The following is a 26,204-nucleotide window of genomic DNA, read 5'->3' on the forward strand; positions in this document are numbered from 1 at the left end:
TTCTGCTCCTTTCTGTTTCTGTCCAGAACCCTGCGGATGTGACCGTCCCACGGGTTGACTGTATGGGTCCTTAGCTGTAACATGCCTCGGTCTTGCCATTCTGTAAGGCACCAGGCCCTGGGTGCTGCTCTGTGAAAGGCCCACATTCTGTGTGGCGGCCAAGACTCCACGTGCCTGTCACATGGTCCTCAGCATTCTAGTTTCATTTTATCTTTTGTTCTGTGGTTTGGAACAGGTTTGCAATGAATCCTTTTAAGATTTTTTTTCTTAAATTTTAATTGTATTTATGTATGAACATGTGTGCTCACGTGAGTGCAGATGCCCTGAGAGGCTAGAAGGGTGTCAGGAGCCCTGGAGAAAGGGACAGGCAGTTGTGAGCAGCCTGACTTGGCTGGGAACGAGCGTGGGTCCTTCGCAAGCCCTCTTAACCCCAGAGCCTTGAAGCCTCCAGCCCCAGTCTTAAAAACAAGATTTTCATCCTTTACACTTTACTCAGTGTCTTCATAGTCCCTAGTGAGGATCTGTTCTGAGACCTGACTTGTGGACCCATACCTGTGTCTGTAAGTGTCTTAGCTGCTCATGCGTCTTCCCATGTCGTGTCGTGCACTGGCGTGTGAACACTCCTCTTTATATTTGATTGCTTTCAACCTCATGGTTTATTGCTGTCTGAGAGTCAACTTAAAATTCTGTTTTAAACATTTGGTTATTTTTATTTCTCTTAGGTCACATTACCATGAAACAGTTGATAGCCAAGAAGAGGCAGTTGGCAGCAGAGGCGGAGGTAGGTATCTTTTTTTTTTTTCAGAAGCAGAAATTGGGGCTTTAGGTAAAGTAACAGTTTAAATAGTCCTCATTTATTTTTTAGGTTTTATGTAGCTGTGGCCCTCACACTCTACTTTTTATTTTGTTTTGTTTCTGTTATTGTATGTGTGTGTGCTGGGCACATAGATGGAGGTCAGACATCTTGCCGGAGTCGGTTCTCTCAGTTCCCGTGTGGGTCCCAGGACTGAACTCAGGTTGTCAGACTCGGCAGTGGAACCATCTCTCTGGTTTATTTTTAATCTTTGGAGACTCCTGTCTAATCCAGGCTGGTTTGGAACTATAGCTCCCCCTACCTCTGTTTCCCTAGTGCTGGGATCACAAGTGTCTGCCACCTCTTCCTACTTGTTGAAGACCTATCTGCCTTTCTTATAAGTTGAAGTCTTGCTGTGGAACAGGAAGTGAGATCTCTCACTCTGTCGTAGCTCATAAGAATGTATGTGGCCCTTATCTCTGCTCGCAGGGATGACTGCTGTTGATGTGCCTGTGAGTTTTGTGAAGAGTCCTGTGCTAGTTCCTGCTACATCTGCTTCTGTTAGGTGTTCTGTCAGGGATGTAGAGATCATTTTAAAAACTAGTGTGGAGCCATTTTAAATGTGGATGGACTGTCTTATGAACCATATAGACTAGGCAGTGCTTTTAAGTTTTCTAATAATTTATGTTTAAGTTTGACTTGTTAAAATTTTCCCTTTTCCAGTGAGATCATGACCAAAGTTCACCAGCAAAATTGAAGATATGCTCAGTATCCAATGCCTGTTTTAGTTTTTTAGTTCCCTTTAAAGGCCAAGGGGATGTTCCCTTTCATCTAATTTGTTTGAAATGCCACACTTTCTTGGGTCTAGGATGGATGATGCTGTTGCTGGAAATACTAGTAGAAGAATTTATTTGTTTCACATTAGAGTATTCTTCACACACATACCCTAAGTGCACTTGTGACGTCTACTGAGCTGCTTTATAAAGTATATACATTTTGTCTGTTCTATGTTTGTTGTGGGACGTATGGGAGTGTTACACGCGTGTGGGGAGGTCAGAGGACAGTTGTGGCATTGGTTCCCTCCTCCCATCATGTGGGTCCCAGGGACTGAGGTCAGGTTTTCAGGTGTGACCGCAGGAGCTGCACCATCTTTCTGGTTCGGACAATGTCTTTTCTAACTAGTATGTCATTGCTCCAATATAAGGCCCTTTTAAAGACTTATTAGCCCAGGTGGGTGGCACATACATGCCTATAATCTATAATCCCAGCAACTGAAAGGCTGAGACAGGAGGATTGCTATGACTTCAAGGCCAGCCTGGGCTTCATAGCAGACCTTGTTTCAAAAATGTGGAGCTGGAGGGATGGGTCAGTGCTTAAGAGTGATTGTTCTTACAGAGAACCCAAGTTTGGTTTCCAACACTTACATCAGGCAGCCTACAGCCACCATTAACTCCCAGCTCTAGGGAATCTGATTCCCTCTGCTGGTCTTCACAGGCTACAGACATTGGCACATACATGATGCACATATGTATATGTTTTTACACACATACTTAAAAAATAAAAATAAATCTTTGAAAAGACCACCAGGTGCCATATTTCAACTGAGTAGACTTGAGGATGATTGTTAAGTTGGCTGCATTGCTAATTGGGCTCTATACAAGTTAGTGTCATAGGCTGGACCCTAGTGAATAATGAGCAAATCTGTTTACCTTAAGTATTTACACAAGTGTGAGAAAAGATTTCCATAAGAGAGAAGAAAAGACTGAGACTGAAGTGGTAGGAACCTTTTCACATGGCTTTCTAAGTCCCCAGGGGAAAGATTGTGAAAGGGAGCATAGAGGTGAGGGAGAAAGGGAGGGCAGGAAGAGCACAGAATCGGAAGTTTCACAGATCCAAGTTAACTTTCTGGGCTTGGTTTTGTTTGTTTGGGACAAGCTCTTGTTATGTAGCCCGAGGTGGGCTTGAACTCAAAACAGCCCTCCTGTCTCAACCTCAGAGTGCTGAAATTCCTAGTCTGGGCTACCATACCTGGCTTATAGCTTTAAAAAAAAGAGTACTCCATTATCTGCTTTATTTGTAGTGAATAAGTTAAATTCTAGGACCTATGAGATGCCGTAAGGAATAAGGGCTTTTGTCGCCCCAGCTGACAACCTGAATTCAGTCCTGGAACCCACCTGGTGGAAGGTGGGAATTGACTCCCTCAGTTGTTCCCTGGCCTCCACCTTGTGCTGTGGTACTTGTATGCCCATACACACAGTATCAGTAAATAAATAAGTCAGTGTCAGATTCCCTGGTTTAGTCATTTGAAATCAGGATGAAGTAATGAATGAAATAAAAAAAAGAAGTAGCTGAGAGAAGGGTGGGCATTAATTTAGCCCACAGTATTAATTATGTGTATGGGACAAGGCCTTGTTATGTGATCTACTTCTTACTGTTAAGGGCACACCCCAGTCTTAACCCTGGTTTGAAGGTAGATATCCCACTGTGTGTCAGGTCTCTGATTGTTACTTATGACCTGCATAAAAGTGGGAAAGTTGGGCTTACATTGTATTCTTTCCTGTTTCATACCCTCGGTGGGGAATTCTTTTCTACCTGTGTGCTTTACCCTTATGCCTTCACCCATCAAAATAATGCACCACAGTCCTCAAATTCTAGCTCATTCTGCTGACCACAGTTTTCCTACCCCCTTGCTTTGAATATTGTACTCCTAAGTATATTGTACTCATCTTGTACTCCTGAGATTTTAGTCTATGATTTGATTGATTGATTAATTAATGATTGATTGATTGAGGTACTGGGAAGTAAACCTAGGGCCTACACATGCTAGGCAATCCCTCTCCTAATCCTGAGCATCGTCGCTAGCCCCATTTATTTGTTTGTTTAACAGAGATCTTGTTTAGAGACCTTGAACCCAACTCTGTAGCCCAGGCCTCAGCTGGCAACCTTCTGCCTCCTGTTTGCGATTACAGGCTCTGTAGCAGGGTTCCCTGCATTTATGTGTAAGTGCTTTTTTCTAAATGAATCACTACAACTAACTGGTAAACTTGTGATTTGACTCAAATGCCTTTGAATGGCAGTTGTTGACTGGGACATGGTAGCTTACTTGGTAGAGTTCCTTCTAACACACATGAAGCCCTGGGTTTGATCCTCGCACTTCTGCCAAAACTGTCCACTTTTACTTTGTTCCTCTGGGCTTCCAGTCAAAGGTCAAATTTCACTTTTTAATTTGACAGTGCAGGTCTGGCTGTGTTCTTTGGAATCTCCTCTCTTGTTTTACTTAAATGCATAGATGCACAACTCTATTGGGAAAGTCAGGTCATTGGTCTTTTTATCATTTGAAAAAAAACTAGAAAGCTTCTACCCTTGAATGTTCAGCCTTTCAGGTAACGATGAAAGAGGGTCCACATGCACCAAAACAGAAGATGTGTTGGGTTTAGTGTAGACTAACAGGGCTGGGCTGCTTCGCCTGCTCGCGCTGCTCTGCCCTCGCACTGGCTTCTCTCTCTGTTGTACAGGGCGATACAGCATCTCAGTTAGACACCTTGGAGCCCTGCGTCAGGTGGTGTCCATGGTAAGGACTGCCCCAGTTTCAGAGGTGTTGAAGACCTCTGCTGAAGTGCTCTATTTTATCTTATTATTTTGTGAGGGTTTGGGAATATTTATTTGTTTGTTTGTTTGTTTTGTGACAAGATTTAACCCTATAGCCCAGATTGGCTTTAAACGTGACAGTCCTCCTGCCTCAGCTTCCCAAGTGCTGGGACTGTAGGCACAGATCACTGTACCTCACTTACTGCTGTAGTCTATTTTATGGTTAGTGAAACCAAAACCTCAGAACACTCAAAGGATAGTGACTTCCGCGACACTGCCCGGGGAACACTTTCCCTGTGTCCTATTAATATCCCTGAAACTGGAATAGCTACCCTGGGCTGTGTGTACAGTTCTCGTTCCTCCCTCCTCCCTTTCTGTCACTGCCCCCATCCCTCCCCTCTGGAAACTGCTCATGTGACCCCGGCCGGACTCAAACCCACTGTGAGGTTGAGGATTGTGTTGAACTCTGCTCTTCTGTCACCCGTCTCTCAGTCGCTGTGTTCGTGGCATGTGCCAAGTCCGGAGAGGAAATGTTTTGATCTTAGTAGCACACAAAAATGAGCTTCATCTGATTGAAAGACTTTCAAAACTGAGAAGCGACCTGGGATGATGGCACACGCTGTGACGTGGAGGCAGGAGGTGAGGAACCAGGCTTGAGGCCTGGGCATTTGAGACGCCGCCCCAAAACTGTGAACAACAGACCGAGCACCGAGAGAGAAGACGCTCTGATTTCTCTTCTGGTTATACAGCTTACCTTTACTAGAAAAGTGCCCACAATTTAGAATCTTCCCTTATTGTTACATTGCCGTACCACTTGTCCTTATGAGCAGGAGGAATCTGCTTTCTCCACACTTTTCTCTCAGTATAGGGATGGTATAGGCTCATTGCAGAGAGCCCCTAAGAGAAACATAAAAAAGTAATATCTATCAACTAAATGCCTGCCAGCAGGAAATACCATTTCGGCTTATTTCCCTCCTGACAGTTTTTCCTTTCCCTGTCATGCACACAGTTTCACGTAGATGGATTGTGCAGAGTTTGCATCTATCTATATGGGGAGGATATGCCTTTATATGCTCATATATATGCTCATTGCTGTGCGTGTTAGTTTGAATATTGTCCTTAATATTTTGTGCTTGTGTATTATATGTTTTAATGTGATCTTAAAGTGTTTTCATTACAGTTCTTTGTGTGGATGTCACATTTGTTAACTATGAGGAATATATTTTTACTACTTTTCTAGTCTTCTAGAATTTTCACAAAGACCAATGAAATGAAAGAGGTAGGTGGAGACCATGAGAGTGAAATCTGCTACCCTTTGGTAACTGGGTGTGGCAGCACACACCTGTAATCCCAACATTCACTAGGCTGAAACATTTCAAGTTCAAGGATAGCCTAGGCTACCATCGTAGGGTTTCTGCTTCTGTGAAGAGATGCCATGACCGTGGCAACTCTGATAAATGAAAGCATTTAACTGGGGCTGGCTTATAGCTCAGAGGCTTGTTGTCATCGTGGCTGGAAGCATGGTGTGCAGGCAGAAGTGGTGCTGGCACAGGAGCGAGAGTTCTACATCCGGAGCAGGCAGCAGGAAGAGAATGCAGCTGGGCCTGGCTTGAGCTTCTGAAACCTCAAAGTTCACCCCCAGTGACATACTTCCTTCAGCAAAGCCACACCTCCTAATAGTGCCATTCCCTGGGAGCCTATGGGGGCCATTTTTATTCAAATCACCACAGATACATAGTAAAACTCTGTCTTTAATAATACTAAACAAACAAAACATTTGAAAGATAAAGATGAATAGGTTGCTACGCGGTGGTGGCACATACCTTTAATCCCAGCACTAGGGAGGCAGAGGCAGGTGGATGGCTCTTTCTGTGAGGTTGAGGCCAGCCTGATCTACAGAGTGAGTTCCAGGACAGGCTCAAAAGCTGCAGAGATACTCTGTCTCAAAAAAAAAAAAAAAACAAACAAACAAACAAAAAAAGACTAGGTTATTTAAGTGGAAGATTAAGGTGGATAAATATGTTTCAGCTTACTATGGGCTGATTAAAATGAGATTAAGAATATTATGTACACTAAATTTGGTGATAGCCCAGTGCGAATTTCGATATAGGGTCTCTATCTCAGGTAGGCTTTAAACTCTTTTTAAGCTAAGGATGTAGCTAAGGATGACCTTGAATTTCTGATCTCTTGCCTCCACCTTGTAAGTGCTGGGAAGCCAGGCTTACAAAATCATGTCTGGTTTATGCTGTGCTGAGATCAGACCCCAGGCCTCCTGAGTTCCTGAATGTTAGGTAAGTGTTCTACCAGCTGATCTACATCCATAGCTGCTCCCTGCCCCGTTTCAGGTTTTGAGGCAGAAGCTCAAACCGTTAGCTTAGGCTGGTCTCAAACTGGAAGGAAGCAAACTTCCTGCTGCATTTTCCCAAGTACTAGGATTACTGCTCTGTGCCACCATGTCCTGCTTGAAACACTTTGCTTAAGTCTTTGCTTTCAAACAAAATGCTTTTGACTGAGCCTGAATAGGGCTTTCCTTCTTATTAGGTTATCCACCGTTAGGTTACATGCTTACATTGACTTCTTATTTTTATTTTTTAATTGTTTTTATTGAGCTATATAGACTTTATTTTTTTTTAGAAAGAGTCTCTGTAGTGAATGAGCTGTGGGCTGGCTTCCCGCCGCCCGGCTAGCTTTACCTGAAATAACAACACACAAATTGTATTCTTTTAAACACTGCCTGGCTCATTAGCTTCAGCCTCTTTCTCGCATCTTGACTAACCCATATCTAATAATCTGTGTAACACCACGAGTGGTGTCTTACCAGGAAAGATTCAGCATGTCTGTCCTGGTGGCTGGCTTCATGGCATCTGGTTGTAGAGGCAGGGCAATTGTCTGAGCCATCTACCTCACTTCCTTCTTCCTGTTCTATCTACTCCACCCACCTATTTTCTAACCTATTAGGCCAAGCAGTTTTCTTTATTAATTAACCAATGAAATCAACAGATTGATAGAAGACCCGCCTCCATCATTTCCCCTTATTCTGTTTAAACAAAAGGGAAAGGCTTTAACTTTAACATAGTAAAATTACATATAACAAAACAGTTATCATGCAAAAATTACAGTTACAATATTTATATCTACTTTATCTTTTATCATAACAAAGGAAAACAACTATAACTATCTATTCTTCTTCAGCTCCATCAAAGACTCCAGAAGGACACAATATTACCTAAGTAAATAAGAAATATGCAATTTCCAAACTCTAGAAATTATAGAGACATCTTGCTGCCTGGACAGTCACCCAAAGTTCTTTTGTATTGTTGGGGCATCTATCTTCGGCCTATAGGCCCACAGTAGCCAGCATGAAGCAAGAAATTTCAAAGACAGTACAGTCACTATCTGCTGTGTCCTACAGAATGTCTCGCAAACTCTTTCATGAATCAGGAACCCAGAGAGATCATCTCACCTATAGGCAAGTTCAGCAGTCCTCTCTCTGAGGGTTCTCTGTGTCCAGTTTATGCAATAGTCCAGGCAAGAGCAGTTTCTTGCCCAAATGGCTATCAAACTCCATATGTAGCTTCTTCGATGCCCATCTTCCTCTTGAAGTAGCTGGTGCTGCCAGGAGCAGATGTGTCTCATTGTCATGAAAAGCCCTAAGTTATTAAAACATTTTAAATGCCATATTCTATAGTCTTTGAAAGATATGAAGAATGCCTATTTAACTTAAATATATCTCTATATATCTAGAAAATCTAACTTACATGACTATAAGCTTTACTATTATCTATGATTATCCATTAACAACCTATATTTCTTAATTATACATTACATTTTTAAAATGAACTACACAATCACAATACCTTAATCAGTATCAGAAATACATATACATATAACAAAATTGACCTTAAATTTAAATCACTAAAGCAAAATCCATATCAATGCAAATTACTCATCTCCATATTATATCCCCCTTTAAATGTAAAAGAACACTTATAAACAATATTTGGGAATATGGACGTAGATATTTCTCTCCAAACTGCTTCCTGCTGAATGGGGACGCTGTTAATCAGATCTTTCATGGTGTAACCTGTGTGCCAGGTTCATCTCAGTCATCAGTTGGGTGAAGTAATTTTTTGAGGGTGTTCAGGACAACCTTTCAGGAGGGCGTGGTCTATCATACCATATTGGGATAGAAGCAATCCACATGGTCTCATTTTCTGTAAAAATAAAAGAAGAATCTCTTTTCCAAAGTATCATATCCTTAGATCCAAATTCTGAAGTCAAGGTATTTTCAAGATATCTTTCTTGGATTAGTTCAGCAGCATTTATAAACAAATATCTTTTAGCAGCTATTGCTTCTTCCTCAGCATTCAAACAATTCAAAGAAAGCATAATAACATACAGTATAAAGATTTTCTGTGTATTTTCCATCTTTGTGCAGCTTTATTTTAACCTCTATTTCGTTTATTTTTGCCTTTATTTTTTGAGACAGGTTCTCTGTATATCTTTGTCCTGGAATAACCCTGTAGACCAGGCTGTCCTTGAACTCACAGAGATCTGTCTGTCTCTGCCTCCCAGGCATAGGTATTAAAGGCGTGTGCTACCACACCTTGAAGTCACAGAGGTCAATCTCTGTCTCCCAAGTGTTGGGATTAAAGGTGTGTACTATCACACCCAATTACTCTTTCTATCTTTTTTACTTTTAAGGACTTTAACCTTTATCATGCATATATTTTTAACAGTGTAAATCATTTAGAAGTTTTCTTTGTTTTTCAATCTCTCTTTAATGTATCTCTCTTTTTCTGACCATATGAGCCTTTAAATTACTGAGCAATATGAGTAGAATTCAAGCCGTGGCTTTGCCAGCTAGATCCAGCCCATTCCTTAGCTTTCCATCCTCATGGCGGAGGTACCCACTGTAGTCATTTTTATTGCCACAACTCTATGGCGTTTCAAGGTCCCTGCCAGCAAGCAAGCTGCAACAGTGTTAAACAACAATCAAAAGCTCCATAGTCAGGATCGCCTGATTGAAAGAGTCAGAGTTTGCCCTGGCAGGATGGCCCAGAAAGCTGGCATTTTAAAACAGCACAGCTTTTTCCCTGCTACGGCTGAAAATCGAAAAATGCACGTTCAGACCCGAGAAATTGCTGCTACCAAGAAGCCATGCTTTATTCTTTCCCAAGCTTTCTCAAGCTTTCTGTGGATTCAGTTATCCACGTTGGGTGCCATTCTGTAGTGATGGGAGCAGCGGGCTGCATTCCTGCCTGGCTCCCGTGGTGCCCGACTAGCTTTATCCCCGAAATAATTACACGGAAACTGTATTCTTTTAAACACAGCCTGGCCCTTAGTTCCAGCCTCTTATTAGCTAATTCTCACATCTCTTGCTTTAACCCATTTCTAATAATCTGTGTAACACCACGAGTGGTGTCTTACCAGGAAAGATTCAGCATGTCTGTCCTGGTGGCTGGCTTCATGGCATCTGGTTGTAGAGGCAGGGCAATTGTCTGAGCCATCTACCTCACTTCCTTCTTCCTGTTCTGTCTACTCCACCCACCTATTTTCTAACCTATTAGGCCAAGTAGTTTTCTTTATTAATTAACCAATGAAATCAACAGATTGATAGAAGACCCGCCTCCATCAGGTCTCTATGTAGCTTTGGCTGTCCCGGAACTCTCTATGTAGACCAGGCTGGCCTCAGACTCACAGGGGTCCACCTGCCTCTGCCTCCCTTGCACATTTCTATTTTATGATTTTTTCCCTCCCTAAAATTTTGTTGGTTTTTGTTTTGTTTTGTTGATGGTACTAATCATATATACAGAAAATAGTTCAGATAATGTGTGGTGGAAAGCAATATAGTAATAATGAAATCTGAGGTTGTGTGGACAATATTTTCCCAACCAACAGCTGACAAGTTCTGGGATTTGCACACACCACTTTACCCAGTTCTTTTAACTAACCCCTCCCGACTCCAGGCTCTGGAGTGTAGGACCTTGCTCCAGCTAAGCAAGCATCTATCAATCACTGAGCTACGGTCCTAGCCCTTCAGTTGAGTTTTTAAAGCTTAGGTTTCCCATGTGTAAAATAAATATTATAGTGTTCATTTGTTTTCAAGGCTGGGGATAATGTATAAAAGCCCCCAGAGATCTGTCACACGTATATATAATGAACAGTAGTCACACGGTTTTCAAGCCCCTTTCCTTCATAGCTTCTAGGGGAAAAGTCAGTGAGGTGTTTGGTGTTGTGTTTTAATAACCACTTTCTACATCCTTTATAACAAAGATTGAATTAACCCACTATGGCGTGTGTAGGAGCTTTGGTACTGGTTGGTTCCACAGTTGTTTGAAAATTGCAAAGACACTTTTATGAGTGCCGGATGCATAATGTACAAACAGAGGTGGTATTTGTCAAGACAGGGTAGCCCGTGCCTGTCAGCTCAGCACTTGGGAGGCTGAGGCAGGAGATCACCTCCAGTTTGATGTCCGACTGGGCAAAAGATCAAAAAACCAACCAACCGACCAAGATACTGAAAGTCACTGGGGAAGGCAAATGGAAAAAGAGAGAACTTTTGAAAAGGGGTTAGGTACAATGAAGGAGAAGACAAGGAGCCTCTTTCCAGGGCAGCCCCTGGAGTCAGGGGCGCATTTGACCCAGATTCCCGCCCCCCTGGGGACGCCTGCTTTGTCTAGAAGGGTCGGGTTTCTGCTCGTGCTACAACCTCTTTTCTTGAGGTTGAAAGGTTCCCTGGGCTGAGCCAGGCACTGAGTCAGAGCCACCAAACAATTCTTAGACTCCTAGGGGCCTTGTGGAGTCAGCACAATCCTTCTTAGAGCCATCTTTGAGGAAATTGTGAGTCCTGTGTCCTGTGGCATTTGATAAGCTAAAAAACTGCCCTGCTTGGTTTGCGCTGGGGCTGCTTCTCCCAGCCTACTTGGAAGTTTTTCAGCCTTTGGAAGAATTACTTGATTCATCCACAGATGATTCTGTTTTCTCGTTTCAGAACTCAGTCTGATGTAGCTTCAGTCTGGAGGCTTTCTATAGAAGCTGCTTTCTAAGGAGTGGCTGTGCCTAAAATGTTCGTCCATTTCCACCCGGGTACCTATCTCATTCCTGAGTGTGTGTGCTTTTATTATGTAGGTTCCCAACCACAGGATCTTTGTTCCCCATTCTTGGACTCTTCCAGGTGATCTAATTCAGCTGCTTGCTTAAAATAGAAGGTCCATGTGAGCCCCAAAACACAGTGCATTTGTTTGCTGGGTTTCTGTTCGTTTGCTTTTCGTTGTTTGAAACATGGTCTTATTCTGTAGCTCTGGGTGGCCTGGGTACATACAGAATGGCTAGCAATCCTCCTGCCGCAGCCCCCTGAGTGCTGGGGTGATTAGTAGATTATCTAAACACTTTGCTTTTCTAGTCATTGTCCTCTCCCTCAGTATCTGTCCACCCCTCGAGGGCCACTGGCTGAGGGAAGTTAGTACGCACAGAGGCGAGTTTGAGAGGTCAAGTCAGTGGGAAAGCCCCAGCTAATGCCATGTCCCTTCAGTTACTCAGACTTCATTCGGACTAACTGTGCTCATGTTTTGAATTCTAAATAACAGTTTTGTGTGCTAGGAGAACGTGAAAGGCAGGAGCAGACTGCTCCATTAGCTGTCCTCTCACAGAGAGAGTGGCAGTAGTGGTCACCAGTGTCATCTCTGAGCATTTCTGAAGGGAGTTTAAGAAACTTCCTGGTCTCCACAAAGGCAGTGTTCTTGAGTCCACTGGCAGCAGCTTCTGTTGACTGTTTTTTGTTAATTTTTCTTATTGTTTTTATTGAGCTATGTATTTTTCTCCGTTTCCTTTCCTTCCTCCCCTCTCTGACTTTTAATTCCTCAGAGAAAGACAGACATTAAGATATGAGCATTAGGCAGCTAATTATAATACCGTATATAAGGTGCTCCATTTAAATGATTATCTTAGGCTGGGTGGTGGTGGTGCACTCCTTTAAGTGCTCGGGAGGCAGAGGCAGGCAGATCTCTGAGTTCGAGGCCAGTCTGGCCTATATAAGAGCTAGTTTCAGGACAGGTTCTAAAGCTATAGAGAAACCCTGTCTCGAAAAACCAAAAAAAAAAAAAAAAAAGAAGAAGAAGAAGAAAGAGGAGAAGAAAAGATTGTCTTGGCTTCCTGAAGAACCCACGTACAAATTTGAGTTCAGTGGGAATGAAAGACAGGCGTTAATCCTGTTGAGACGCTCTGTGAGCTTTCTGCTTTAACTGGTTGTCACACCGATGCCTGTGTCTTCTCATGCTGCCCCTGTTGTCCCCTGACTCAGCGTTGTCCTTTCTCTGTGACACTGTTTCTCCTCATTGTTAGACAAAAGCAAGGGCTCTGCATTCATCTGGCAAGCAGTACATAAGGAGTAAGAGCTTTGTCATACTGGGTGTGCTGGCGCCTGCCTGGGCTCTGTACTCAGCCGGCAGGGCAGGAGGGTTGGTTGCCTTGAGTTAGGGGCTGTCCTGGGCTTCAGCATAATTCTGTCTTAAACAAGAAAAAAAAAAAGACTCATCAGTTTTTGTCATTTTATTGTGTGTGTGTGTGTGTGTGTGTGTGTGTGTAACACTCACGTGCCATGGTGCACATCTAAAGGTCAGGGGAGTTAGTGCTTTCTCTAGTCAGGGTTCCCAGCAGCTGAACTTGGGTTGCCAGGCTCACACTGCGACAGTTTTCCAGCTGAACCATCGTGGTGCCTGCCCGCCTCTGCCCACCTCTGCCCTAACTTAAGGCAATTGTTTAGCTGGAGCTGAAGGAAGACTTGACTAAGCAGTTTTTACTGACATTTGTATAATTTCTTTAACAACCCCTCTCCTATGCTTTTATTGTCTTATACTTGATACGTGGGTGTGTCACACTGGAGTCAGTGTGCGAGGAGTGCTGAAAGAGGTGGCGTGGAAGCCTTTACCTTGTCTCAAGACCTGGGCTTCTCTTTAGTGCTGAGTAAAATCGAGATTTGACTCCCAAGCACAGGGAGGCCGAGACCTTACATACATGGCTTGTCCCCGGCACCCTTCTGCCCGTCCCTGACCTTAGCACTTAGCACTTTCTGCTTCAACAATGAAAAACTCCATTCTAGAACTTACCAAGGGCATTGCACTGCTCATTCCACAAGGACAGGGTGCTGTGTGTGTGTGTTTATTATTGCCTCTCTAGTGCCTCAGAGTGCCCCAAATTTGTCCTAGTCCTGGGTGGGATCAAAAGATCCTGCCCCTTCTCTCTCAATATATTTCTCCATTGAGAAAAAAAAATCACTTTTTAAATTTATTTTAGGGCCAGGTGTGGTGGCACATGACTTTAAGCCAGCACTTGAGGCAGAGCCGTAGCATCTGTGGGAGCATGGTGGCTTATTCCCACTACCCTGCTGCCCTTTGTGCAATTGCGTGCATAGGCATTTCTAGGCTTTTGTTTTACTTACTCACTCCTATTTGTTTATTTATTATTATTTTGAAACAGGGCCTCACTAGAACATCTCAGGCTGTTCTAGAACTCATTGTGTAGCTCAGCCTGATCTCAAAATTATACCATTCCTTTTGTGTCAATGTGTTGTAACCTGAAAAATGACATATACTTATAATATATAAATATTTTCAAAAACTGCAAGTATTTATCTTAAAATATTAAGGACAGCTAGAGGCCCAAATAATAATTGTGTATAATTTTTATTTATGTATATTTTTGAGACAGAGACACCTCCTGCCTCTGCCTCCTGTGTGTCTGGATCACATGTGTGCGCCACTTCACATGTTTCTACGTATCTATTTTCATAAGATTTTGTATGTATAGATATGTATGTATAACATATGCACACACACTCTTAAGTTTTATGAATATGTATGGCAGTATTTAGCTCTATATAACACATACATATTCATGATGTTCTTTCTTGTTTTTATTTTTTGGTTTTTCAAGACAGGGTTTCTTTGTGTAGGCTTGGCTGTCCTGGAACTAGCTCTGTAGACCAGACTGGCCTTGAACTCACAGAGGGCTGCCTGCTTCTGCCTCCTGAGTGCTGGGATCAAAGGCATGTGCCACCATGACTTTATTCATGTTTTGTGGTTAGCTAAATACATAGTTATGGAGGTAGGAATAAATATTATATAAACATAGCTATGATACAAAATGACATGCATTAAAATGTAAATTGTGGGGGTTGGAGAGATGGCTCAGTGGTTAAGAGCATTTGTTGATCTTGCAGAGGACTGGGATTTAGTTTCCAGCACCAACATGGTAGTTCACAACCATCCATAACTCCAGCTCTTGGGGACCTGATGCCCTCTTCTGACCTCTACAGACCCTAGGCATGTGCACGGTACATATATACACATGCAGACAAAACACATACAAGAAGATAAATCTTTTTAAAAAATGGTTTAGAATATTCGTTATGGGAATTTAGGGGCAAAGGGATTTGTTTAGGAAAAAAAGACTGTGGTAATTATATAATATAGACATAATGTATTGATTTTTGTTTTCTAAATAAAACTATTAAAAGAATGTTCTCATTTTTATCTGCTGTGGTGTGTGTGTTTGGGGGCAGGCTCTTAGTCCAGGTGGCCTCACACTTGCTCCGCCTCTGCCTCCCATTTCTCCCGTCATGCCCCTCTGATGTTAGTGTCCTTCCTAGATGCTCATTTACCAGGTGGTCCTTCAGTATCCTTGGGGACGTAGGCATATCGCCAGGCATGGTAGCATGTGACTGATCCCAGCACTTTGGAGGTGAGGGCTTGGAAGATCAAGGTCATTTGTCTACATAGCAACTTTGAGGGAGGAAGAGATAGGAGAAAGGCGACAGGTATATATTTTTTTTCGGGGGCGGGGGAAGGTTTAAAACAGGGTTTCTCTGTAGCTTTGGAGCCTGTCCTGGAGCTAGCTCTTGTAGACCAGGCTGGCCTTGAGCTCACAGAGATCCTCCTGCCTCTGCCTCCTGAGTGCTGGGATTAAAGGCGTATGCCACCACCGCCCAGCAAGTGTATATTTTCAACAGGGTATATGTTATTACTGTGTTTTCATACATGTCTGAAACTACAAGTCAACGACAGAAATTATTTCTTTTGCTTTTACTCCTGTGAGCTCACTTGTTCAGTATGGCCTTCTATTGACCCACACTTTGAGGGATCCCCTTAGAGAACCTACAAGCAAACGCTGACATTTTTATTTATTTGTTTAAAACTTTAGGAACTGAAACCACTGTTTCTGAAGGAAGTTGGTTGTCACTTTGATGATTTTGTGACGAATCTTATTGAAAAGTCGGCATCTCTGGACAATGGTGGATGTGCTCTTACAACCTTCTCCATTCTTGAAGAAATGAGAAACAACCACAGAGCCAAGTGAGTGCGCTGTCGTCTCCCAGTGCAGAGACCTCCTCCGCCAGCCCTGTGGTCAGAGCGCGCTGTCGTCTCCCAGTGCAGAGATCTCCTCTGCCAGCCCTGTGGTCAGAATGTGGAGTGCAGTGGAAATGCCCGGGTCACACCGTGTCACCACTTCTACATTTTCCTTTTTATATTTTTTATTTTTTGAGTCATTTTCTCACTGTGTTGCCTTGGCTGGCCTGGATCCCTATGTGGATCAGACTGGCCTCAAACTCACAGAGAGTTGCCTGCCTCTGCCTTCTGAGTGCTGGGGTGAAAGCTTATTTTTTTCCTAATATGAGGTTCCATTTATTTTATTTATTATCATAGCTTTATTTATTTATTTATTTTGGATTTTTTAAGACAAGGTTTCTCTGTGTAACTGCCCTCGCTGTCCTGGAGCTCGCTTTGTAGACCAGGCTGGCCTTGATTGAATTCACAGATTATCAGTCTCTGCCTCTGCCTCATGAGTGCTGGGATTAAAGGTGTCCACCACCACTGCCTGGTTAACTTAATTTTTTTTAACATTCATCTATTTTGTTTGTTTGTATGTGTGTATGTTTGTATATATGTATGGGCTTTATAATGTGTGTACAAAACCTTAAACCAAGCCCCTCATGGTGAGGTAGATGCCACAGCTATCTGCATGTTACAGATTAGTGCAGCTATGTGAGATTCTGCATCAGGGATCTACTCTGGAGTCTGCTCCAGAGTCCTTGATGTAACCGCATTCTTCCATGCCTGTTGTACTCTATTCGGAGTGTACTCGTAATAAAGTACCCTGCAGTTAGTATGTGTTTAGAGGGAAGGTATCAATGGCTACTATTTGCTAATTTGCCCTTGTGGGCTCCCTGCTAGTCTCTCTCTTGGAGAATGGTTGTGAGAATCAATAGCCAATGGCAGTGCCCTAATAAGATGGTATGTGAGGCACTAAAAAGTGTTTTATTTCCCAAAAGCAGCTGATATGATCAGGAAGCTAGCTGTTAGGGTTGTTGCAAGTTCTTTGACACTGAGAAGTGTCCCATAAATATCAGGTCAAGAGATGCTGCCAAGCCTGAGTTCAATCCTTGGCTTAATCTGGTGAAAGAAGAGAACTGACTCCCTGCAAGTTGTACACGTGTGGTCTACCCTCCCCCAAATAAGACATTAAATAAAATGTTAAGAGTAAGCAAACATCAGGCAGTGTGGAGGGCACATCAATAGCAGTGTGCGGTGTGGAGGGCGCATCAATAGCAGTGTGCAGTGTGGAGGGCACATCAATAGCAGTGTGCAGTGTGGAGGGCACATCAATAGCAGTGTGCAGTGTGGAGGACGCATCAATAGCAGTGCAGTGTGGAGGACGCATCAATAGCAGTGTGCAGTGTGGAGGGCGCATCAGTAGCAGTGTGCAGTGTGGAGGACGCATCAATAGCAGTGTGCAGTGTGGAGGACGCATCAATAGCAGTGTGCGGTGTGGAGGGCACATCAATAGCAGTGTGCGGTGTGGAGGACGCATCAATAGCAGTGTGCGGTGTGGAGGACGCATCAATAGCAGTGTGCGGTGTGGAGGGCGCATCAATAGCAGTGTGCAGTGTGGAGGAGGCATCAATAGCAGTGTGCAGTGTGGAGGGCGCATCAATAGCAGTGTGCGGTGTGGAGGGCGCATCAATAGCAGTGTGCAGTGTGGTGAACTGTACATCACCTCAGGGTCTTTCAGGATGGTGGTTCAGGGACAGCCTTACCATGGGGCTAGAAATGGAATCTCTGGTGCTTCAGTTAGACATCTGGCATAGCTCCTACCTAAGTAAGTATACATGCACCCACTTCACAGCACTGCCAGGAGTGGTGAGATAACATGCATAAAACCCTCAACACAGTACTGGATTGGATGGGGAAAGGCAGGCAAGGAATGTTAACCAGTATGCTTGCTGGTAAGCACACTCTTGCTCCTGCGATTAAGCTTCTTATTGTTCTTCTACTACGTTTTGTTGTAATTTTTTTCCTTTCCAGAGATCTGAGAGCACCTCCAGAACAAGGGAAGATCTTTATTGCAAGGCGGTCTCTGTTAGAGTGAGTGATTTTTGCTTTTGTTAATTATCAGTTTGATTTAGGAAGGAAAAACTATCTTGATTTATAGAATCTCTGGTCTGTCTGTCTGTCTAGTTTGTTTCAAGACCATATAAGTCATGAACTTTGATGTTTTTATGTTCCTTCTCACCTATCTTCTAGTTCTCTTTCTGGCTTCTTTGGAAAAGTTAGATATAAAAGCAGCTATCTATCCTTTGACAAATTCTTTTTTTTATGAATAAAGTTTATTTTTTATATTTATTTATTATGCATACAATATTCTGTCTGTGTGTATGTCTGCAGGCCAGAAGAGGGCAGCAGACCTCATTTACAGATGGTTGTGAGCCACCATGTGGTTGCCGGGAATTGAACTCAGGACCTTTGGAAGAGCAGGCAATGCTCTTAACCGTTGAGCCATGTCTCCAGCCCGACAAATTCTTTGAAGTTGTGCTACAGAGAATTATTTATCAAGAGAGTTAGCAGAAGAGAATTTGGAGAGAATTTTGGATTTGCTACTGTCTTAGGGTTTCTATTGCTGTGAAGAGACACCATGACTACAGCAACTCTTACAAGGAAAACAGTTGGGGTGGCTCACAGTTTCAGAGATTTAGTCCATTATCAGCATGGCACAGCATGGCAGTATGCAGGCAGACAGTGCTGGGGAAGTAACCTTGTTCTGCATCTTGATGTGCAGGCAACAGGAAGTGAACTGAGACACTCATTGTGGCTTGAGCATATATATATGAGACCTCAAAACCCTCTGCCTCAGAGACATTGCCTCCCACAAGGCCACGCCCACTCCAATAAAGCCTCACCTCCTAATAGTGTCACTCCCGTTGAGGGCCATTTTCTTTCAAACCACCACAACTGCCTTCTTTTTTTTTTTTAATTTTATGATTTATTTAACTTTATATTATCAGTGTGAAGGTGTCAGATCCCCTGGAACTAGATTTTCAGACAGTTGTAAGCTGCCATGTGGTTGCTGGTAATTGAACCCAGGTCCTCTGGAAGAACAGTTAGAGTTCTTAACTGCTGAGCCATCTCTCCAGCCCCACAACTGCCTTCTTAATATGTGCGTGTTTTCCTTTGATTCTTGATAGTTTTCTTTTTAAAAAGCCATGATTATCTAGTCTCTTTAGAATTGCATGCTATGAGTGCATCGTACTGACTTAATATATGAACCAAAGCAAAAACAGGGAGATGGCTGTTTCTTCTTTCCTGTTATTAGTCACTGATAAGTCCCCTACTTATTCAGGTATTCATTGGGATATTGATGAGGTTTACCAGCATTAGGAGAGAGCATTTGGTTGGTGAAAATTATGGCAGGTGCTGTGATGTGCCTTCCTTTAAAAATGAACCTTGTTTATCAAAACTTACTTTAGAAGCCAAATTGGAGTGTGGTTCCTAACCTTGATGTGAAGGACAGAGTTTTCTATATTCTGTCATGTTGGACTTTAAAGCAATTGGACCCTGTTCTTTTTAAAATTTATAATCTGAGAAAAAATTCAGGCTTTCCACAAAGAAGGAAGAGTTACTATTTAAACATTTTAACATAAGAATTGCTTTAAAATTAACAAAATGAAGGGGGCTATAGCTCAGTGATAGAGTGCTTACCTAGGCATGCATGAAGCCCAGAGTTTAGGCCTCATTAATGAGAAGGGAGGAAAGGGAAAAACAAGGGAGGAGAGAAATGTTATCAATGAAAATATACTTGAACTTAAAAAAATAGAAATGTGACCAAAGAAATGGCTTAGCTGGGCTTTTATTAGAGTTTGAAGATTCATTATACAGAGGCTTAAGAATATTTTAGATCTTCAAAGTCGTTTAGAAGCCGCATATACTTCTCATAGCCAGTTGGATAGAGAAGGTGCTGACTGAGGAAGACTCACCCAGAAGGTTATTCTGCTAAAAGGCAAACAGCCAGTCTGAAGGACTGCAGGCCAGCAGAAAGTAGACGGAGCTGGTTAAGATTTTAAGTTGGTGGGCGGTAGGTAGCTAGCTGCCATCGTCACAAAGGAACACAGACGGGCACTCCACTCCAGAGGCTTGGAATAGAACCTGTGTCCTTCCTTTCTGGCGGCCCGCATTTGCCCACACAGAAAACAGCTCCCAGTGGGTTTCCTAGACGGAGACTGCTGCTCTGGGGTAGCCATGATGTGTTCTGTGAATCAGTATCCTATTTTGGAAAGAAAGTTTAAGAACCCGTTATTTTTTACATTGATTGTATCATTTAATTTCTGTATATCTCAGGCTTATACTGTGCTCTTTGGAGTTTTTAAAGTGATTTCTCAAAGAGTAGATTGAACATCTTTGTAAACTGCTTTAAAAAGTATCATTGTTGTGGTACTTTAAAATTAAATATAGATGATTAACTCATGATTTGCTTGACCTACATTTGCAGTGAACTGTTTGAAGTGGACCACATCAGAACAATCTACCACATGTTCATTGCGCTCCTCATCCTCTTCATCCTCAGCACGCTCGTGGTAGATTACATTGATGAAGGAAGGTAAGACAGGCGGGCGTCTGGCTAGCGGATGTGTGAAATGTTGACTTTCTCACTTGCTTAAAATAATTCCAAGACAGCTGTGTTAGTTATGAGTTTCTTCTCCTAAAACTAAAAGTCTTGTCACCCATCAATGTCATCATCATGTTTCCCTGAGAAAGTAGTCCAGCTAGACCCAGGTGTACTGTATGGCTGAAGGTGATCTTGAACTCTTGAGCTTCCTTTTCCCCAGCCTCCCAAGTGCTTGGAAGACAGGTCTATACTGCCACAGTTGTTGGAATTCTCAACAACTGGACTATACCCACGGCTCTTTTAAAATGCTCCCTTGCTCTCTCTTTCTTGCTCTCTCTCATACTTGGATACATAAGGCCATTTTTGTGCAAGTATATAGTGTTCCTTGATCTTATTTTCCCCATATGGCGGCTGTCCCCCTCTCTTTATTCCCTTCTTAGTCCTCTTTGTTTCCCAGTTTGCTTCTACTTTCCTATCTGCACATACACGACCTTTAGTGTCTAAGTCTAGAACCCACAAATGATAGAAAAGATGTAATATAAATATAAATATATTTTCCTGAGGTTGGCATAATTCCCTTAATAAGATTATGTCCAGTTGCACTTGTTTTCCTACAAATAATACAACTTCATTCTCTAGATTGAAAAAAATTTCATTGTGTATACATACCACATTTCCTTACTTGTCCTCCATTGATGGACACTTAGTTTGGTTCAGTAACCTAGCTGTTGTGAACAGTGCTATAATAAATATGTGACATGTCGATACCCATGACCTTGGTATATTACTGTTGCAGTATTTCTAAAAGTTGAAAGCTATGGGTGTATATGTGTGTGTGAGAGAGCATTTTAAGTTCTGTACATTCGTTGCGTGTCAATCATTCACTCCTTTTTACTTTTCTCCCTCCACAGGCTGGTACTTGAGTTCAATCTCCTGGCCTATGCTTTTGGCAAACTGCCTACTGTTATTTGGACATGGTGGTCCATGTTCCTGTCTACACTCTCAATCCCCTATTTCCTGTTCCAACATTGGGCCCATGGCTACAGCAAGAGTTCTCATCCACTGATCTATTCCCTTGTCCACGGCTTTTTCTTCTTAGTCTTTCAGCTCGGAATCCTAGGTTTTATCCCAACATATGTTGTGCTAGCGTATACACTGCCTCCAGCCTCCCGGTTCATTGTTATACTTGAGCAGGTAAGGATTTGAGTGTCACTCGGAATGATACTATGCCTACTTAACTACGAACAATAATGATCCAATACTGATGCTGTTATTAACTGATGCTAGCACTGGATATGTGTTTATATGTATCTCAATACCATTATCTGTGGAATTGAAGGGATTTTGAGTCAGGGGCTCATGTATACCCAGTAAAGTTCTAATTTTCCTGCCACCTGCTCCCAAATCCTGGGATTGCAGGTATGCCGCCATGCTGTCTTTAGAATTGAAGTGTTTGCCTGGGTCATATCATTTTAAAACTTTTTTCTAATTTGTTTGTCCTACACTCTGGGGGGTTTTCTGGCGTGTGTTGACCAATGGAAAGGAACATTGTTTTAGCCTTTCCTTTGCAGTGCCAGGGGAGTGTCAGGCGGGACCTACACCACTGAGCTACACTCAGCCCTTGAACAGATTTTTTTCTTTTTGGTTTTTTTCATGACAGGCTTTGTGAAACTGTCCTGGAACTCACTCTGTAGACCAGGCTGGCCTTGAACTCAGGGAAATCCACCTGCATCTGCCTCTTCAAGTGCTGTGTTTAAAGGCATGCACCACCACCGCCCAGCCCTTGAACAGATTTTTAACTTCTCAATATTTTTTTTAAATAAACGAATAAGACTTCTGTTAGGTACAAAATAATTGAAGTGATTACATATCTTTCTCTGCAAGTTTTTTTTCTTTATAAAGGCTAACGAGTTGGTATGTGCAAATTTAAGTTTTGTATGAATGTTACCCAGTGCAGTTCTGAAGTTATTTATAGGAGACAAGACAGTGCCGGGAAATTGACTTCCCCTCTCCTTTGGCAGATCCGTTTGGTAATGAAGGCCCACTCGTTTGTCAGAGAGAATGTGCCAAGGGTACTCAATGCAGCCAAGGAGAAATCAAGTATGTAACGCTGTCACCTAAAAGGACTACTGATGGGATATTTCATCTTTTTGCATGCTGGAATGACATTGTATTTTGTAGAGAGTATATTTTATTCTGTTTATGGGATCCATATTGATTTGGAAGACTCATTAGTTCCTGACTGTTCTGTTTTGTCCTTTTATCTACAATGCAAAAATATCTATCTTTAGACCCCTGTAATGGATGTTCATAGCTCACTCCACCTGTGTCTGCTTACTTTGCAAATTGTAGCTTCCCTCTGTTTTTATCATAGTCACAGTAATGGCTTAAGGAGATTGGCAGTACTGGGTTATAGCATGAATAACAAGTCATTTTAATAGACCAGGAAGAAAAACAGGAGCCAGGAGGTCATGGTGTTCTTCCCAGTTCTTCTCTTCCTCCTTCTTGTTCCTTCCTCCTCCTCTTGCTCCTGCTCCTCCTAACCCTCATCCCACCCCCAACAGGGTTTCTCTGTGCAGTCCTGGCTGGCCTTAACTTACAGATAGATATTCATCTGCCTCTGACTCCCAAATGTGAGTGCTGGGATTAAAGGCGTGCACCACCACTGCCTGGCCAGCCCTGTTCTTGCTTCCTTTTTCGGTTCTTCTAGTTTGCTGGGAGAAGTCAAATATCTTGTAATCCTTTTTTAGGCACAGTTCCAGTACCCACAGTCAACCAGTACCTGTACTTCCTGTTTGCTCCTACGCTTATTTACCGCGACAGCTATCCCAGGTAACTTTGGGGGAGGGCAGTTCATACAGGGCTACAGAGAATACTGAATGCCTTCAGTGGTCATTCTAGCGGGCTGGTTTAATGACTAATTCTTGATAGAATTACGTAATTTTGTTGTGGTTTTGGTGTTAAGTTTTTGGTGGTGGTGGGGGTTGGAGATCAAATTCAAGGCTTTGTGGCATGTTAAGCTCACACTGTCCTGCTAAGCTATTCCTCTGCCCATAAATGATTCTGTGTAGAAAAACATTGTTAGGTTATTTACATTGTAGATAAAGGACAGAATTAGAAATAGTTCATTGCTTATTACAGAGAACCCGTTTTTCTTTTCAGGACTCCTACTGTAAGATGGGGTTACGTTGCTATGCAGTTTTTACAGGTAACTTTTTAAGGACTGCTTAACATGATGATTGGTACATTTTATTTTTTATGATATTTATTTATTAAAAATGGGCCTTTTTAAAAAAAGTATATGCTTTATTTTATGGTCATTGTTGTTTTGTCTACATGTATATCTGTGTGAGGGTGTCAGAAATCCTGACACTGGAGTTACAGACTAGTGTGAGCTGCCATGTGGGTGCTGGGGATTGAACCTGGGTCCTGGAAGAGCAGCCAGTGCTCTTAACTGCTGAGCTATCTATTCAGCCCCACAAATCTTTTTGAGATGAGATTTCTCTATTATGTAGTTCTGACTGTCCTGGAACACTCTGTATAGACCAGGCTGACCTTGAATTCACAGAGGTCTCCCTGCTTTTGCCTCCCCAGTGCTGGATTAAAGGTGTGGCCATTATGGCTGGCCCTTTAAAAAAAAATAAATAAAAATAAAAAATCTATTTAAAATGTTGAGCCAGGGGTGGTGACTCATGCATTTGACCTTAACACTTGGAGGAGGAGTTTTGGATTCTATAATCAACCAGGACTTGACTATAGTGAATACCTGTCTCCAAAAACTAAAGTTGATAAAGTATGTCATAAGCACTTTAAGAATGCTCTCTGTTAAGGCTAAACCTTTTAAGCTACCCCAATGCAGGCGATGTATGTGCTTTGCCCATTAAAGGAGACTATTTAAATTAAGGTAATTTTGTTTGGTTACTTTAGTAAGAACCTAGATAAATTTCCTTTTCCCTTTTCTGGGTGGAGTTATATGTGTGGGGGTTTGCTTTGAACCCCCCATTTCTTCCTCACTCATTTTGAGAACCATAAATCCCAGAAACTCCCATTTTAAATTCTATTTAAGCCAAATACTCAGCTGTAAAATGAGTTATTTTATTGCAGGCTTCATAAACAGGTTCTTCATAGTTTTCTAAAAATGCGATTTGGGCCAGGTGTGGTACACAGTACTATAAACTCAGTATTCAGGATGCTGAGGCAGAAGGATTGTTGAGTTTGAATCCAGCTTGAGCTACATAGCAAGATGTGATCAAAAAAGAAGTAATTTAGTAAATTATTAGGAAAAGTCATGGTGGAAATGAGCCTTTTGTATCTCTCTGAAGGATTGGGGCCATCCTCAATATATTGGGGTTAAATGAAATATAGTAAACATTAGTTGTATGTTTATTTCCTTTGGAGGAAGACATGTCCTCCTTTTTTATGAAGCTGTCATTGTTTTCTTTGTGTGTTCCAGGTTTTTGGCTGCCTGTTTTATGTATACTACATCTTTGAGAGACTCTGCGCCCCATTGTTCCGGAATATTAAACAGGAGCCCTTCAGCGCTCGTGTTCTGGTCCTGTGTGTATTTAATTCCATCTTGCCAGGTAACCTGGGTGCTCATTAATTTGTCCATCCATATATATAGTCAGGAAGAAAGCAGGAAGCTGCCCTCTGTAGCTACCTTCAGTTCCCTGCTTTTTCCTGTGAACTTAGCTCCACAAAAACCCTCCCACCACTTCTTCATCTGCTCGAGAAGTGAAGAGCCTCCTGCTTCCACCTCTCACTCTGCTTCCTCCGGCAGTGTTATGTGCACATTATGTGTTTCTTCCTTTTCCTCTTTGGTTGGCTATAATCTCTACTCTCACCTGGCCGCCAAATACCCACACCTAAGGTCGCCTGTAACCTCTTGATGCTAAACCGGGTAGGTGGTTTAGCTGTTTTCCAGAGTGACCTCTAGGAGACACTGGCCACATTTTGAAGTCTCAGTTGGCCACTTTCTTATTTTTCTTCTTTTCATCATGCCTTGTCTCTTAGTTTCATTTGCTGCATGTCCTTTTTTCTGGTAACGCACAGGTTCCTGCTATGCCAGTGCTAAGGACTTAGCTGTAGACAGACACAAACTCGGTACTTTGGGAGCTTGCACTTCAGAGCTTCTTTGACTTAGCCTGGTCTCTGCTCACTACTGATGTCACCATCTCCCTTTCCTGTCTTTTAGATGTCCCTAGACATGGACGGGGACACACACACACACACACACACACACACACACACACACAAACTTACCTCACTTGACTGCAAACTCCTTGAGATTAAGGATCATATTTTAAGATTATTTATTTATTTTTATTTTTTGCATGTTAGTTTGCCTGAATGTATGAATACCATGGGCTTGTAGTAGCTTTGGAGGCCAGAAGAGGGTATCGAATTCCCTGAGACTGGAGTCACAGACAGTAGTGAGCTACCACGTGGGTGCCGGGACCAATGGAAGAGCAGTCTCTGCTCTTAACCACTGAGATCTTTCCAGCCCCAAGGATCATATTTTAAAGCCACTTTTAGTTTATCCTGTCCTGTTCAGCAAACACTGTATGAATCTTTTTTGAATGAAATAGGTGGGCATGCAATGAGTATTTCCCAGTACAGTGTGAAAGTATCATGTACATAGAACAGCCTGGGGGCTTTGTTTCTTATGTTAAAGATGACGTTCAGCATTGGGCATTGGAAAATATGCTGGAGAATTAAAAAAAAATACTGTCTGGAGAAAAGTGATGGGACGGTTTTTTGACAGAAGGACAGATAAAAAGGCCTGGGATATCTTGGAATTTCAGAAGTCTTGTTGTAGGTGGTGTTTGCAGCACCCAGGAAGAGTGGTAAAAGGTACCAAGTTCAGCTATATGTCCAGGCATTTCTT

The 26,204-nt window shown here is 42.4% G+C and overlaps 1 protein-coding gene across 1 annotated transcript in view; it reads left to right on the top strand.

The window, feature by feature from the left end:
- Soat1 (sterol O-acyltransferase 1) overlaps positions 1-26,204 on the top strand; it is a 54,548-nt gene that overhangs the window by 20,623 nt on the left and 7,721 nt on the right. The window contains exons 3-11 of the mRNA XM_038349225.2: positions 723-781; positions 15,581-15,732; positions 17,743-17,802; positions 20,201-20,308; positions 21,229-21,511; positions 22,339-22,417; positions 23,068-23,149; positions 23,480-23,525; positions 24,771-24,900. Of these exons, the coding sequence (XP_038205153.1) occupies positions 723-781; positions 15,581-15,732; positions 17,743-17,802; positions 20,201-20,308; positions 21,229-21,511; positions 22,339-22,417; positions 23,068-23,149; positions 23,480-23,525; positions 24,771-24,900 (999 nt within the window). The remainder of the gene's footprint in view (positions 1-722; positions 782-15,580; positions 15,733-17,742; positions 17,803-20,200; positions 20,309-21,228; positions 21,512-22,338; positions 22,418-23,067; positions 23,150-23,479; positions 23,526-24,770; positions 24,901-26,204) is intronic.

The sequence above is a fragment of the Arvicola amphibius genome, chromosome 12 (genome assembly GCF_903992535.2).
Source record: "Arvicola amphibius chromosome 12, mArvAmp1.2, whole genome shotgun sequence".
Classification (NCBI taxonomy): Eukaryota; Metazoa; Chordata; class Mammalia; order Rodentia; family Cricetidae; genus Arvicola; species Arvicola amphibius.